Consider the following 16563-nt stretch of genomic DNA (forward strand, 5'->3'; position numbering starts at 1 on the left):
CACCACGCTCCAAACTATTAAACGGATCGCATGCCGGTGGGCGGAGCTAGTGTAAATAGCCGAGGCGGGTTATTTGCAATTAACGTAATCAGGCAATCAAACAGCGTGCGATGCATTGCGACCCACCAGCGTCCACCTCTGCGTCCTCCCATGACCTCGGCGTGTCTCTTGCGTCCTCCGCCCCATCCGTCAAACGGACCGTTCCAGGACATCTGCTGGTGATGGGACATCTGCATCATGCCGCCTGTCACACATCAGAGCAATTGACACGAGCGCTAAATATCACATATCACACTGAAGCAACATGTGATGCTGAAGACCGGAGTAATGAAGGCAAAAACTCAGCTTTGATTAGAGCAAACGATCACATGCAGGCCTGAACGGCCCAAAGAGATAACTGTCATTTTAAGACCATTTTATGCCACTGAATGCATCACTATAATATAACAGCATAATAACGCAAGACACTTTCAACATTCAATGAATACATTTTAGATCACCGATATTAAGTGTCAAAACTCTAGATGCCTTAAAAAGCTTGATTAAATAGAACTTTTATGGAGATTTTTGCCATCGACTGATTTTTTTCTCTGCTATTGCTGAAAAACGCAGTCCCTATTTAGCATCAGATCCCCAAACAAGGCCGTATCTGCAGATTTTACTTTTTTGTTAATTAATTAAAATTTTGACTTCACCACATTAGGTACAAAATGAAAAAAAAAAATTGTATTAAATTTAAAAATGCAAAAATTTGAGAAAAAAATAAAATAAAATAATAATAATTAAATAATTATTATATATATATATATATATATATTTTTTTTTTTAACATATATTGCATGACCACAAAGTATTGATGTCATGTACATATATTGTCGATATATTACAAGCAGTTATTTTAAATAGTAAAAATGTTTCACAATTTACCCATCAAATAAATGCTCCTTTTTTTAAATAAATAAATACATTTTGAACAGCCCTATATTTGCAAAGTGTTTTATTTTAGCCTTATTTCTATCGCCATGTTTCAAACAGTTTTAGTGAACGATATCAACACCGCATCACGTACCAGGATTTGGCTGCATGCTGGGAATCAGCGGCGGTATTTTGGGAGATTTCAGCAGAGGTTGTGGTTTGGTCCCTAAAATGCCAGGCTTCGGATTGGATGACATGGAGGGCAGCAGCGGAGGAGGAGATTTGAAGGGCTGACAGAAAGAAACCAGAGAGAGAGACAAGGTATTAAAAAAAAGTGATGCTGAAAACGTAACATTTAAATGCAAGATTGTTATGATCAATTCTAATACTGTTTCTAAATTTAAGATTTTGAGCTAAAAAAAAAAAAACATATCAAAGTTGACTTTTATTCAAAAGGCAACTGCAAAAAAGCTTCTGTTATTTCCTGTACAAACACTGCTAATGCAAATACACTTATACGCACTTATATGTTTTTAAACAAACTTTGCATTTCTATTATATCTTCTTGAGACCCGGCTGGAGTTTTTACGTTTAATATTTTATTACAATTATATTTTAGCGGATCCAGAGCTCATTCGGGGCTTTACAGTCATACGAATAATTGTTAGTTTCACCGTTGTGAAAAATTTTACATTTTATGGAAGCATGATTGTTTTTTGTAATTGTCATTTAAATTAAAAAAAAAAAAATAAATTGTCATAAAAAGCATGTTTTTTTGTGCATTTTTGGAGACAATTAAATAGGAAAATAAATTATATCAATATTTTTATGGAAATGGTAGTTATTATTATGAAAATCTGGCCAATTGTTACTCCCATTATGCCATTTTCTTTCAACAAGCCGTTCTAGCAGTGCATAAACTCAGAGTATAGATGCAATTGTGTTTAATGGGAACATAAAGGGAGATTTATACGCACATATTGCATAAAACAAAACAGTACAGCAAAAAAAATGTGTTAGATATTTTATAACGTAGCTGAGAATCAGCCTTGAAAGTGAAATGCATGAAAAAAAAAAAACTAAAAATCTAATCTCATCAAATCTCTTTTGTTGTCTATTCATGCAATTGTATTATTTTTTCAAGAAAAAAAATATAGCAACAAAATATGCTCTAAACAATGTAATGACATGTTTTTTTTTTCTGGGTCATATATATATTACTACAGAACCATTCGCCTGACAGCTTTCTGCCCACCTGTCCGTTCAGCGTCTGAACTTTCTGTGCCGTCCAGCTGATGGGCTTCAGGGGGTCTTGGACCGCTTTCACCAACACTTTTTCTCCCACCAGAGGCACCCGACCCACCACAACACTGCAGGAAAACCACAAGCCCTCCGTCACGCCAACCTGACATGTAGCTCATCGTTCACATGATTCACAATCAGCGTTGGGACAGTTACCGCTTGAGCAATCTTATAGGTTACCCTGTTTGAAACAGTTACTTGTACAGTACTCGACACGGATTAATTTGAAAGCACTTTAAGGTCATTCCGAGGTTAAGTGCACATTTAAAACCTTAACGAGGAACGGTTTACTATCTATTATTATGCTTCTGAAATCGAATTTATGCATGCAGCGGTAACGACAGGAAACACCGGCATCCAACAATGCATTGGAAAAAAAGAGCAAATCTGAAAAAATAAAGCATACGCATAAATCCAAAGAGTAAATAAAACAAGCATGTGTCCTAATATAACAATGCAATTTATGAAAGGAATCAATTAAATCATTTAAATGTTACTCCCTTTGCGATCCAACATTTTCACAGTGACTTCAATTTAATTAATTTCAACTTAATCAATTAAATTAATTTTTATCACTAACTTTAACATGCTATTTTGCCGCTTTATTTTAAGGTACCCTAGTTACGTTACTTGTGCTTTTTACTATTATAATGACAATAAATGACGCATAATTAAATGCCAGTAACCCAAAATCAAACCCTAATCCTACAGCAAGTATGTGCAGTTAATTATTATTATTTATCAGTAATTAAAAGTATAGCTACGCCAACAAGGGCACCTTAAAATAAAGCGTAAGCTTATTTTGTGATTGAATTATCACAACTAGTTCAGAATAACCACAAACCTCACTGGAAAGTGAACCTCTTGATCCACAATCCCATGATGCTCCTGCATCTGCGTGACCACCCCGGTGAAAACACGCTGCCTCATCTGAACACACAATCATTCAGTGTTCACGCAACAATAAACCAGAAAGTGTATCTCTATGCACGACAACGATGGACAAATTCACAATGCATAGCTATACCTGTGCCTCCATATCAGATTTCCTTTTCTCCTTTGCATGCAAAAGAAAGTATACTGAGTGCTCTGGGACACATGCATACACAACAGAAATGCACGGATTAAATATATGAAAGAATCAGTCTGCCTGTTGTGTAGGTCAATAGCAGCATGTGTGATATTTACTTCCTACTGCATCAGCGATACGGTGACGGCAGTTTAATGCATTTCTCCGTGCTCGCGGGTGTTTGTTTAGGGCTTGGCTATTAGAAGAGACGTCGATCGACATCCCGCGACGTTTAAGAGGTGAAACTTACTAGTATTTCGTGTGCGTGCTCTGGTTTTCCTCCACGTTGATGCTTTTGTTTGTCTTCTGTCAGTTCATCAAAAGGGCGTTTCGCATCAGCGGCACCCAGCGGTCAGTCGGGGGAACTGCAGGCGAAACGCCTTAAACCGCGTTCGGCCGCGAATTCAACGCGGGAGAGCGCGCGAACAGCTTACACGCGACGTATAAAAGCGTTTGGTTGTTTTCTGGACTTCGCTGCGCTTCACAGGCGGGCGCGTTGGCGTGAAACAGACGCCGCGTGGTTTGACCTGCAGTACTCCTCCGGGGCGGCGGGGGGCGCTGGGGCGCAGCGGGGATTTACGTCTTGCTCGTCTGTGCGCGGACACACACGTGTGATAATGGAGGACGATACGCTGCAGTTTCACGAGATGGGCTTAGACGACCGGCTGTTGAAGGTGAGTTATACACAGTCTTGCTAATAACGTAACGTCCAGGATGTTCACTTGTTTACTGCACTGTGAACGTAATTCGTTTCTGCGTCAACGTTATGTTTGCGTGCCAGCGTGAGCGCGGTCATTTCTGAAAAAGTTTGCGTGATGTATCTCTTATCGAATACTTAAATATAGTTTTTTTGGGGGTCTGTGACAACGTTTCTTCCTGTGGCAACAGGTTTCCTATAAATGCCTTTCTTGTATAATTGTATTTAGTTATATGGCTACTAGTTCCAGACCAAATACTGTTGTTAATACGCCAAAACTGTGATAATTTGCTATTATTCGACTGATAAGCGACAACAATTGATAGACAGTTTATATTTTATTTTAATTTATTTATTAGTTAAATGTGTGTATGTGTGTTTGCATAACTTTTTTTGCACACATTGTGTAAAAAATATTGATTTGCAGTTATTTATATAAAACCAAATATAATTAACAGTTATAAACACTTAACATTTTTAAATGAACTTTTAAAAACGTGTAACTATTTTGGGAAAATAAGAAAACCATTCAAATGATCTCTTTCTGAATATAATAATTTGATTCAATTTGAAACAACTGAATTTCCGATGCGTTTCTGCCACTGCGTGTTGATATCACTAATATAACAAAAAAATGTAGTTGTATTTAGAAGTGCTGAGATGTGAAGCTGTGTTTTTGTTGGTTTTTCTCAGGCTCTGGCTGATTTAGGCTGGTCTCAACGCACCCTGATCCGGGAGAAAGCCATCCCGCTGGCCCGGGCTCGGACCGGATCGTGAAAAACCGCAGCCTACGCCATCCCGCTCATCTAAAGAATCCTCGCGTCAAAACAGGTGACGCTTGCTTACTCTAATGTGGGCCTCGGGGACGGAGCAGTCCGTTCAGAGATATAACACACAGTTTATTGTTGCTGATGACCAAAGAGCTGGGCCAGCAGGTTCAGACCATGATCCGGCAGAGAAGTACGAGTGGCCAACATCTCCGGGAAAGCAGAAATATCGGCTCAGAAGTCAGTAAAAAAGGCTTAATAATAAAAAAGGTTAAGGGCATTATATAGTGACACGGAATACGATTTGCTTACATGTGTCTTGAAATGCCTTGCGCTACATTTTTTCCATTTACATTTAATCACGCTTTTCTCAAAGGCAGACAGGAAGTGCTCAGTAGCAGCCTCAAATAACCATCATTTGATACAAATGAAGCCTGGGAGGTTTTATAAATGCTTAATATTTATAAACCATTACTGTTTTTATTGGCATTTCAAATGGTTAAATTTTCATGTCTTTATTTTTAGTGTGTATTTTGTGCATTTGTCTCATTTTTTTATTTTTTGTTTTTGTTTTTTTCTTATCATTTATGTGAAATACTACTATTTTGGGAAATTCTGAATGTTTATATATATATATATATATATATATATATATATATATATATATATATATATATATATATATATATATATATATATATATTATTTTTTTTATTATTATTATTACTTTTATAGTTACATTTGGTTTAGTAATTTTTAACTTTTATTTAATTTTTAGTAAAGTATTAGTTAAACAAACATAAATTATTTTTTAGTTTTAGTATTTGTATACCATTATAGGTTTTTGTTAATATTTTGAACTGGGTATCATTTTTGTATTTTTATCGTATTCTAGTTCGTTAAGTTTTATCAATAGTTTAGTAATATTTTAGTATAATTTTTATTATTAGATTTCTTTGTTTAAGGTTAGTAATTTCAGTGCTTAAGTTTAAACTTATTTCACTTGGTTGCAACATTTAAATGTTTTCGTTTAGTACAAGTTTTTCCTCTAATATTTATATTTTATTCCAGCTTTATTAAATGTTTTCAGTAGAGTCTCATTCCAAGTGAAATATCAGTCACGAGTGTTTGTGTTTCTCAGGCTGATTTGAGTGGAGAAGCCAGACATTGTGTTCAAGCCCACATCAACGCCTAAAACCTGCAGCTTCAGTCTTCGTTGGAGATGCTGGTCGTTGACGAGGCCGACCTCATCTTCTCGTTTGGGTTTGAGGCGGACCTGAAAAGCCTGCTGTGGTTGGTGTTTTCACTAAATGCGGCGTGTGATGCATGTCTTAAAGTTCCAGAATAAAGCTTTCTTGATCGTTTGCTCGCCCCCTACAGTAACGTTTTGTGAGGGAAAACTGGATTTTTCTCCATATAGTGGACTTCAAAGCTCAAAAGAGCTCTGCACGAGTCTTATCTATTGAACCGGTCTTTAGTTTTCTTTAAAAATAACTTTCACGCACTTTTTAACCACAAATGCTCTGCTGGGTTTAGCTCATAATCATGTTGGAGAGGTCAAGCGTAATTAGTTTATCTTTGCATTTAGTTTAAAAGCTGCATCTTCATCTTTAAAACCGTCCAGTGTTGTTTGACCTTTTTTTGCAAAGATCATTTGGCTGTTTTGCTTTGAAATCAATGGGTCGGACCTTTCCAGTATCACCCAGTAGAAGATGTGGCTATAGGATCTTGAAATCCTGAAAAGATGTCCTTAAAACTCCGTGCCTTTCTTTCTTTGCAAAGAAATAAACATCTTGGATGGCACGGGGTGAGGAAGTTTGTATTCTGGACGTGATCCTTTAAGTGTCCCTGCAGGAACCCTAGGATTTGGACCCCAAAAGCGGTCGTGAGGGTCCGTTTATTTTTGAATAATGCGTATGCATCGCCTGAGAGCTGAATAAATAAGCTTTTTCAAAAGAAAAAAAGAAAGTCACGCACACCTATGATGCTTCAAAGGCAGGCACATTTTGGTTTCCAGGTGAACTTGCCCTTTAAAGTTCCTCAAATGAAGTTCTTGGCTGCATGCATTGAACTACTTGTTGAACTCGTTAGATGATAGATAGATAGATAGATAGATAGATAGATAGAGAGAGAGAGAGAGAGAGAGAGAGAGAGAGAGAGAGAGAGAGAGAGAGAGAGAGAGAGAGAGAGAGAGAGAGAGAGAGAGAGAGAGAGAGAGAGAGAGAGAGAGAGAGAGAGAGAGAGAGAGAGAGAGAGAGAGAGAGAGAGAGAGAGAGAGAGAGAGAGAGAGAGAGAGAGAGAGAGAGAGAGAGAGAGAGAGAGAGAGAGAGAGAGAGAGAGAGAGAGAGAGAGAGAGAGAGAGAGAGAGAGAGAGAGAGAGAGAGAGAGAGAGAGAGAGAGAGAGAGAGAGAGAGAGAGAGAGAGAGAGAGAGAGAGAGAGAGAGAGAGAGAGAGAGAGAGATATTATTTCAGAAGAGAAAAGAGAGAGAGAGAGAGAGATAGAGAGAGAGAGAGAGAGAGAGAGACACATTATGCAAACAAAAATATATGAGAGAGAACTTTTATGTGTGCAATTAACCTACAAAGTTATTTCTAACAAAACTTTTCTTAAGCTGAGTTGGTTTGTAAGTAGTTTTTTCATTTATCAACAAAATTCAGTTCGAATGTTGATAATTTAATTAATAAATAATAATAATAAACCTAATGCAAAATCTTATTTTAAAAGATGCTCAAATTATAACAATGTGTATTTTAATTCTACATTTTATTCAGCTTTTCGTCTAATATTTATATTTTATATTACTTTATTTTGTTTTCAGATTTATTTCAATTTCCGAAATGGTTATTTTAAGGTTAAAAATACTGATTTCTTCTTCAGAACGGCTCGTGCGGATAATCCTTCATATCACATACAGAAATTCCCATGCATTATATAGTTTTCAAATATTTAATATTTGAATATATTTATATTCGTATAATTTAATATATGCACAAACTTATTTTTAGAAATTGTGTGTATTTATATATACATAATGAATATACACAATGTGACAAACTTTTATTTTGGATGCGATTTTTATTCCAATCATTTGACGGCACTATTTAAGATATTTAAAAATGTTAATGACAAATTGCATGCAAATTCATTCTGTTTTCAGACAACACGCATGACCATGTTTTGAAGCCGTACGGGTTCAAAATGGAGGAAATCGGGGGATTCAGATACAGGTGTCGGCTACGTTTGCGTCGTCTCGCGACCGAGGAAGCTCTTGAGCTTTCACTTTCCCAGGATGCCATGAGATCGGTGAAGGAGATCAAGCAGGAGCTGCTCGATTCAGAGAAACTCAAGGTGTGGGATCACTTCATTTTTAAGCAGTCCGCCTCTAACGTCCTGTGATTGGTTGACTTTGAATTTCTGCGCGACAGACGTACTTTGAAGACGATCCCAGAGACCTGCAGCTGCTGCGACACAAGGAGCTTCATCCGGCCGTCATCAAACCTCACCCGAAAAACGTGCCCGATTACCTGGGTATTAATTCGTCGCCTTGTCATTGATCTCTCTATATATGACTCGGGGACAAACAGATCGTCTAAACGCATTTCAGTGTCTGTTTCAGTCCCAGCAGCGCTGAAAAGTCTCGTCAGTCCTCTTAAACAGCGCAAGAAGTATAAAGCAGGCGGCGTGACGCTGACCAGCTTTAAAGTGAGAACAGATTATGTATTTGAACGGCATAAGTTATAGCTACGTATTTATATAATAATGGCATACTGGTTAATAGCTTTGGGCTCACGTGTGCAATTTTAGTTTTTTAGGTTTTCATTTTTAGTAATAAATCATAAACAATTATAAATGTATATCAATTATTTTAAAGTGTGTGTGTGTATATATGTGTATATGTGTGTATATATATATATATATAGGGAGAGAGGGAGAGATCACTTAATTTAAATTAAAAAAAAACTTTTTTGTAAATGAGAATACAGATCGTTCACTTTAACAGTTTAAAGCTTTACTGTTTTATCTACATATTGTTATAGTGCCATATTGTTCAGTCGGGCAGCAGTGACTTTAGTGTTGATATACTATATTTTGAATTGGATTAGTTTTTTTTTTTTTTTGAGTTTGATGTTAATTAAAGGTTTAGTCACTTTGTCATTAGTATTTATAAAGTTTTTTTTTTTATATATATATAAATATCGTCATGTAGTATCCCTTAATTATTTTAGCACTTCAATTTAAGAATATAAAAAACGTTTTTCTGTTAATGCTTACTTTTTCCAAGGAAACAAAGCATCTCATTTTAGTTCATGGTAATGACTGGCGGTTGACACGACTTAATGTTTCTGTTCTGTTTTTATTTGTTTAATTTGTAGAAGAATTTCAGAGGCAAAAACCCAGTGAAGAGCTTTCGCTTCACGAAGAAGTCGTCTGCAAAGAAGTCTGGGAAATCCTAAAGGCAGAAGAGCCTGAGAGACATTGGATGTTGAGGAAAATCCTGACATATAACTCTTCTTGATAACTGTGACTGTCATCCTGAACGACACGCTCGAGATCAGAGACATCCTGTCTTAATGATTTTGTCGAATACTGAACGTTTAATATTGTATTTTTTCATTAATGCTAAGACTCTACTTCATAAAGTGTCTTGTGCTCTGATTTTGTTTATAAAGTTTTAGCGCTACGTGTTTTCAGCCGATTTAAACATTGCACTATTAACTCACTAATTGAGATTTAACTAAATTATAATTATATAATTACATTTTCCAATAATTGTCAAAATAATGCAACCATGTTTTATTACAAATAAAAAACATTATTTCTCATAAGAATTAACAGAAAATTTTAAACGTCACTGGAAAATCTGAATAATCTTCAAAATAGGCTTAATTATTTTTATTTTTCATTTAAATCTGAATTTCAAAAAGTTACTTCTCATTTTTCCTTAAAAGAAAATTTAACTTGAATTCAGGCAGAAAATGTAATAAAAGCAAAGCACAAACGACACAAAATGTCTTATTTTTGTAATGAAACATAACTTGGACACATTTAATAAGATTTATTCTAATATAATATACAAAGGGCTAATATAAACCTTTCGACAATGCTTGTATAGCTTCATAAAACGTTTGATTTCAACGTCAACTGCCCATTTGGTCACGTGACCAGTTATAGCGCATGTTATTGGTTAAAAACCGATGAAAGGCGTGTTCAGTTACTCCCAAATATTTATTAGTCGACATATTAAATTTCAGTACAATTAATGAGTTTGTGAAGGGGGACAACTGCTCGCTATCTGCTTGTGTTCTTCTAAAATGAGCCGGCCATGATTTGGCAATTACCAGAAGAAGGCACCTCAAACAGTCTCGCACTACGTCAGCGGCCGGTTAGCTAGCTAGCTAGTTAGTTAGCAGGTCGTGCGCGAGGAGTGTAACTCGTACATTGCTGAGGGCAGACAGAAGCACACAGATTGAACACGCACTCGTTTAGGTACCAATGTAACACTGTCTTGTTTCCTGTGCTGAAGACCTCGACTGAAAATCAACATCTACACACACACACACACACACACTCTCTCTCAGTCCACCTCTATCGACGTACAAAAAAAACACATTAGTGTTAGAGTTTAAGACGTGCGGCTCGACACGACAATCGCACAAAACGGTCCTCTAGCGCCTGCCGGGACAGACGAGGTGAGCGAATCCCACAAAGAAAGCGCGCTTGGGTCATATTTCACCTCAAAAAAAAAGCTCAGGAAATTGTACTTTTCTTAAAAGATAGTAAAGCGTGTTTTAAGACGGTCATTGAGATTATCTTCATGACACTTGTGTGCGTTTTAACCCCAAATTCTCATTACTTTAAGACATCTTGCTTAATTATGAAAACAGAAATGTGTTATTTTATCATATAAATATATGAAAATGCATTAACTTATTGTTTTTTTATTATTGTTCTTTTCGTCTAACAGTAAAAACATTCTCGTGGCAATTCAGTGAGAAAATGTAATTAATATAAGTCAAAATGCAAAAAAGCCTGGTCTAAAACGAGATTGTCCTTTAAACGAATTGGATTTTCTTCAGATTTTTTGGGTGAAATAAGACCTGGACGCTTCTTGACAGCTTCACCCAGATACCGCTGACTTTACCCCGAGCTTTTGTGCACGTGTATTTAAGCTTTACAGAAAGAGGGGAAAAAAACAGGACTCAGGAGCCTTTAGGCCGTTAGCAGCAAAGCATCGGATTGGATACAGCGTTCGAGTCACGTGACCAATCACTAAACACAACCGCGAGAAAAAAGGGGGCTGATTTCGCGCTAAACCACACTTTTAAGGCTTTATTATTATTCTCACGACACACGTTATATCGACCACCAACCGTACACGCTGCAGGAATGTTTCTTGAGTATTAAAAACCAAACTCCCGATGCGAAGGAAAACCGAAGCCAGTACGATTCAGCAATTTATTTACATTTCCAAGAGAGACAAAGCGTTAGAACTGTGCACGAACAGACACGTTTACTTTTGGTCAGTCACTTACAATATCGAGAGAGCTATGAACACAATACTGAGCACGTCGTTTACCGTGTTTCACATTTTAAAAGAAGTCACGCTACATGTTCACTCTACAAGGCGCTTCAAAGCCGAATAATGAGTCTAGATACAGAGATCGCAGCGCTGTCCTCCGTTGATAAGGCTAACTCAACAGTCTGATGTTAACACGCCTGCGTCTAAAGTTAAGGCACAGCGGGGACGTTTGACTCGAGCCCCTCTATGCTTTTGTCCGGATCCGTTTTGACCCCGAGGAACCGTCGAGAAGAAAATCAAGTTCTCACGCAACGTGACAACCGATGGCAGAGTGAGTGTGGTGCATCGTGGGAAATCAGCCCCCCTCTGATCGGCCCTCTCGCGCGTTCGCTATGACCGCCGCGCGATAAAAGCACCAGCCCGCACCAGGACAGAGAGAAAGAGAGGGAAAATAGAAAACCAGAGACGAGGGGTGGCCGGAGAGTCCTGTCCAATCGGAGCGCTCGACGCGATCACATGATCTCGCAGCACGAGTTCTGTTTGCGTGCCTGCAACAGAGAAACATCAACACCGCGTCAGATCTTCTGAAGAAAGCGTTCACGCTGAACTTTCTCTGTGTTTTCCATGTTAAGAGGAGACGCTTTAAGCACTGGCCGAGTTAGATGTAGTTCTATTTATCTTTATAATGTAGTTTCAGAATAGCCAAAAGAACATATCCAAGGCACACATGTAAGTGTTTGTTTCGCTGAACTTGATCTTTTTGTGTCTGAGGATTTCAATTATGATGCATATATTTAAAGGAGTGTCTCCTCTTCATTAGTACATACAAACACCAATTTTTACAGTCTTCTATATATATATATATATATATATATATATATATATATATATATATATATATATATATATATTATTCTAAACATTTATACAGAAGCGTTTGTTCACATGACCATTCCCAATGATTGTATTACTTTATTTACATAAATTAAATTTTATTTAAATACACTAAATTTTATAGTTCTATTCTTATCTATATTCTGAAGATTTTTACTGAAGGACTGAATTTTATACAGCCCTTTATTCCTTAAAATATGGTAATTTTTCATTCTTCCCGTTAAAATTGTGTGATAAAAACTTTGAACCTGACTTTAACTACTTGCATCTGTAGATTTCAATCCTTAAATATCTTTAGAGGGTGTTTTTTTAAATATTCTGTATTTTAAATATATATATATATATATATATATATATATATATATATATATATATATATTATATTTATTTTTTTATATATATATATTTTATATTTTTTAACATTTATCTTCTGGAAAATATGCATATTTGGTATTAGATAATTCCTTGTTTGCATATTTATTCTAACATTTCAGAAGATGTGTAATATATCATTTCGGGTGCCTTGTCTTATGGTAGCTGCTAGGTTTAATACTTGCTTTTAGGGATCTGAAGAGTAAGTGTTTCAGAAACAAGCACTAATGAAGCTTTTAAATGTATAGCAGTAACGACATCCTCATAAATCGCTTGTTCTGTTGCTGCGTTTCATATAAAAGTACTGACCGTTTTATAAAAGGCTTTTGATTGGTTTCCCAGATGCTCAGACTTCTGAACTAAATCATCCAGTTTCTCTCCTCTCTCCAGCAGTGACTCCATTGTGTTGTGCTGGGGAAACACATATTAAATTCATTAAACTCATTTACGTGCACGATCACAGCACACTTACACATCCGTATCACTGTGGGTGAAATAGAGGGCTCTAAACAATCACAAAAGTGTATATTAAAGAGTGTTCACATCAGTATTTGCTCACCAAAATAATTTTGGTTTCATCCAGTTCTGCTTGCACTTTGGTCATAGCGTCGGCCTCGCGTGGATTCTGTCAAACAGGTAATGCTGAAACCGTTACGGGTGATAAAACGCGGCATGTTTGCAAATAAACCGTCCGATTAACAACGCTGACGTCCTGCAGTTTCACCGTTAGCGAGCACAACTCACCTGGTATCTAGCCAGATGGCTGTCCAGTGCCGTGTACTGAACGGTCGCCGGAGAACCAGAAGGCCAGTCTATACTGTTCACCTGCCTGGAGAACTCATCCAGCACCTACAGACACAAAACCAATAGAAAGAGCTCAAAAACACTCCAAAAAAAAACTACAAAAAAAACCTGGAAAATTATTATTTAAAACATGTTCTTTAAAATATATTCATTATTTAAATTGACCCTTTTTTCATTTAAATTTACAAATTTAAATTTAATTAAACATTTTATTTTATGTACACATAGTTCATTTAAAAAGCAAATAAATATTGTTTGGAGACTTTGTATAGCAGTCTCTGCACTAATACCAATTATGGCTGATTGAAGTCGTTTTAAATTATATATATATATATATATATATATATATATATATATATATATATATGCTTTTAAACAAAAAATTTAAAGGTATAAGCACTAAGTTTAAGAATTTTGTGTAAAATAATTAATAATTAAATCATGCATTCTCTCACACAGACAGACAGAATTGTTTTTAATTTTGGCAAAATTAGACTAAATAACGGTGATAGAACGCACCTTATCAAGTAAAGTGAAGCAGACTCTGGAGGGATATTCACTGTCTGCGATCACGACACCGCCGAGATTGTCATTTCGTACGTACACGTGACACAAGTACTCTAACAGAGGGAACACGCAAACAAACAATTGATCCACTGCAGTTATTAAAAATGAGCGTAACTGTATTGAATATGCACTTCTGAATATGCACATTTAAGTGTACTTACACTTTCTTAATTGTACTTTAAATGTTTTATTTGTTAATCACGTTTAAGCCGTTTTGCCATACTTCTAATGTGTTGACCGACGTATTAAATCATAATAATGATTAGAATTTTACCTCTTAAAATTGTAGCTTCACTAAAAAGGTGAACACAATAATCTAAAATACATTCAAATACTTGAACGATAAATGCAAGCCAAGTTTATTTATATAGCCCTTTTCACGGTAATTCAAAGTGCTTTACATAAAATAAACTAAAAAAATCAATAAAACTAATATAAATTAGAATAAAAACCTTAACACAAAATAAAAATTAACTGAAATCAAATTAAATATTAAAAACTGATTATTTTAGCTAGATGGCAAGGCAACATTTTTTTTATTTTCATTTTGTATTTAAAAAAAATGATTAAAAACTATACAGACAGTATATAAAAGCTACTAAAACATTACAATGAAAACGGCTCCTAGTAGTCCGCCTGATGGGTTTGGTGCTTGAATAACACAGTGAACCTAATAACTAGTCCTTCATCCCGAACAAGCAGTAATTAAACTAAACGGCTGCAATTAGGCCGGTGGCAAACATTTAATAAGACTTCATCTTGATAACGTTATCACTGACCTTGCTCTTTGACGGACGCGCGGCTTCCTAAGGCTGAACGCTCAACAATCAGCGCACTGGTAAACGTCATGAACTCCTGTACGCTGCAAACACAGATACAGTTTACAATGATATAGCTTAATAAAAGCATTTAACGAGAGCCTTGTAGACGTCGTACCTGGATCTCTGGAAGAAACTGAATGAGGACAGATCATACGCCGCCTTCAGCAGGTTGGCCTTCGTCGAGCCTTTATGCAAGACGCTCAGACTGTAGAGTTTCATGGTGTTTCTGGACGGGATGCGCAAATGACACACACAACAACAACAGAAATGACACACTTTTTGTGGCCTTCAACCACAAAACCAGGATAGGATAGGACAATATTTAGAAATCTGGAAACTTGGGGTGCAAAAAAATCTTAATATTAAGAAAAACACTTTTAAAGTTGTCCGAATTAATATATTATATATATATATATATATATATATATATATATATATATATACACACATATATATACATATATATGTGTGTGTGTGTGTTTGGAAAATATTATTTTAATAATTTTTGGCATAAAGAAAAAATTATCATTTTGCTGGATGTTACTATAAACAAACAAAACAAAAAAAAACTAATAATAATTTCTATAAATATTAAATAATAATATAATAGTGGATTAAGGACTGCTTTGATTTTTGCTATTTTAATTTATTTATTTTATAAAACATAACAAATGTTGATTGAGGAACAGTTTTATTGATTAATTATTCATATTTTTTTCTTATTATTAATTCAACCACAGTGGATTATAATTTTTTTTTACAAAATAACCTAAATTATATAATTTATTTTGGTGCTATTTTTATTATGTTGATTAGTTGCTCGTATTTAGTGTGTTTTATACTGAGCGACCTACACTTAAAAAGTGATTTATTTATTATTTAAAGACAAGGTTATTATTCAATCTGTGAAAAGTGTCAACAAACACAAGACAAGACTGCAGTCAAGATAACACCCTAAAACAGATAAACATAATTCTCCTGCAATCTTGAATGCATACTGAAGACTGAAGCTTATCTTGAACTAAACTACACCACACCCATATCTCTCAGATCAGCCCATTCAGGGCCCCTGAAGAGGGTCCTACATCGTAAAAGCAGCGGATCCGAGTATAGAAAGGTTTATAAAGCGGATGTGTCACATTGATTGAATACAGTTCAACAGGCTGGTAACGACTAACAGCTGCTTAGCTGTCGTGCTAGCTCTGAAATACCCCGGTGTTATTACACAATAATCGTTCTTAATCTGAATCTTTCTTAAACAGGTACAGTCATGTGACGTTGTGTATATATACATATATGTGTGCATATATACAGAATAAATTGTCATTCTTACCTACTGTGTGTAAAGCAGCCAAGACTGAAGCTAATCCCGCTAACAGCTAATCTAAACAGATCAGAACAACTTTTATTTATTTGTCTGAACTGCAAGCGGTGTCTCTGAAAGGCTGCTACGAAATTGAAAATAATTATTATTTGTATCGTGGATTATAATATCGCTGGCATCGAGAACAGTCCGCGTTTACTGACGGTGTTTAATCAGCTCACAACTATCCGAGGATCTTTTTTTTTTTCAGAAACTTGCTAGCTGGCAGAAAGCGGCATGTCAAAATAAAAGTCCTCGACGCACCGCTGACGTGCGCAGAACAAAAGTCTCCTCGTAAAAGCGGGCAGAGAGAAAATAAAAGTCCCAGGACATACGTGCTTAAAACAAAAGTCTCTGGAGCAGAAGTGCACGAAGTTTTTACTGCAAAGGGACAAAAAAAAACTATTTTTTTAGACTTAATTTTAGTGCCGTGGGCAGAAAGTAAATGTTGCATTACATCCAACTGTATAT

General features: G+C 35.9%; 3 protein-coding genes across 13 annotated transcripts in view; 1 reads left to right on the forward strand and 2 right to left on the reverse strand.

The window, feature by feature from the left end:
- The window catches only part of ccar2 (cell cycle and apoptosis regulator 2), a 13088-nt gene extending 9422 nt beyond the window's left edge, over positions 1 to 3666 (reverse strand). Inside the window, exons 1-6 of one of the 9 annotated variants that reach the window (XM_043231615.1) lie at positions 3537 to 3661; positions 3245 to 3274; positions 3067 to 3147; positions 2171 to 2285; positions 1070 to 1205; positions 127 to 244 (exon numbers count right to left, since the gene is read on the reverse strand). In XM_043231615.1, coding sequence (XP_043087550.1) covers positions 127 to 244; positions 1070 to 1205; positions 2171 to 2285; positions 3067 to 3098 — 401 coding nt within the window. In that variant the 5' untranslated portion in view covers positions 3099 to 3147; positions 3245 to 3274; positions 3537 to 3661. Of the gene's footprint in view, positions 1 to 126; positions 245 to 1069; positions 1206 to 2170; positions 2286 to 3061; positions 3148 to 3244; positions 3307 to 3405 lie in introns of all 9 variants that reach the window. The other 8 variants (XM_043231611.1, XM_043231610.1, XM_043231614.1 and 5 more) reach the window with 8 other exon arrangements.
- Positions 3667 to 3825: 159 nt separating this feature from the next.
- Positions 3826 to 9650, forward strand: ddx56 (DEAD (Asp-Glu-Ala-Asp) box helicase 56). Of its 3 annotated transcripts, none has more exons than XM_043231619.1 (7): positions 3826 to 3960; positions 4677 to 4990; positions 5892 to 6043; positions 7909 to 8099; positions 8177 to 8279; positions 8368 to 8453; positions 9125 to 9650. In XM_043231619.1, exons 4-7 carry the CDS (start codon positions 7950 to 7952, stop codon positions 9203 to 9205), a joined length of 420 nt encoding a protein of 139 aa, XP_043087554.1. In that variant the 5' UTR covers positions 3826 to 3960; positions 4677 to 4990; positions 5892 to 6043; positions 7909 to 7949; the 3' UTR covers positions 9206 to 9650. The 3 variants fall into 3 exon arrangements, with proteins under 3 accessions (XP_043087554.1, XP_043087553.1, XP_043087555.1); XM_043231618.1 differs by having other exon boundaries at positions 4677 to 4814; XM_043231620.1 differs by lacking the exon at positions 8368 to 8453 and having other exon boundaries at positions 4677 to 4814.
- Positions 9651 to 11193: 1543 nt separating this feature from the next.
- ykt6 (YKT6 v-SNARE homolog (S. cerevisiae)) lies at positions 11194 to 16322 on the reverse strand. The gene is made up of 8 exons (XM_043231617.1): positions 16063 to 16322; positions 14845 to 14955; positions 14688 to 14770; positions 13861 to 13961; positions 13282 to 13386; positions 13097 to 13162; positions 12847 to 12948; positions 11194 to 11819 (listed from the first exon to the last, which is right to left on the reverse strand). Exons 2-8 carry the CDS (start codon positions 14946 to 14948, stop codon positions 11784 to 11786), a joined length of 597 nt encoding a protein of 198 aa, XP_043087552.1. The 5' UTR covers positions 14949 to 14955; positions 16063 to 16322; the 3' UTR covers positions 11194 to 11783.
- Positions 16323 to 16563: the final 241 nt, after the last annotated feature.

The sequence above is a fragment of the Puntigrus tetrazona genome, unplaced genomic scaffold (genome assembly GCF_018831695.1).
Source record: "Puntigrus tetrazona isolate hp1 unplaced genomic scaffold, ASM1883169v1 S000000397, whole genome shotgun sequence".
Classification (NCBI taxonomy): Eukaryota; Metazoa; Chordata; class Actinopteri; order Cypriniformes; family Cyprinidae; genus Puntigrus; species Puntigrus tetrazona.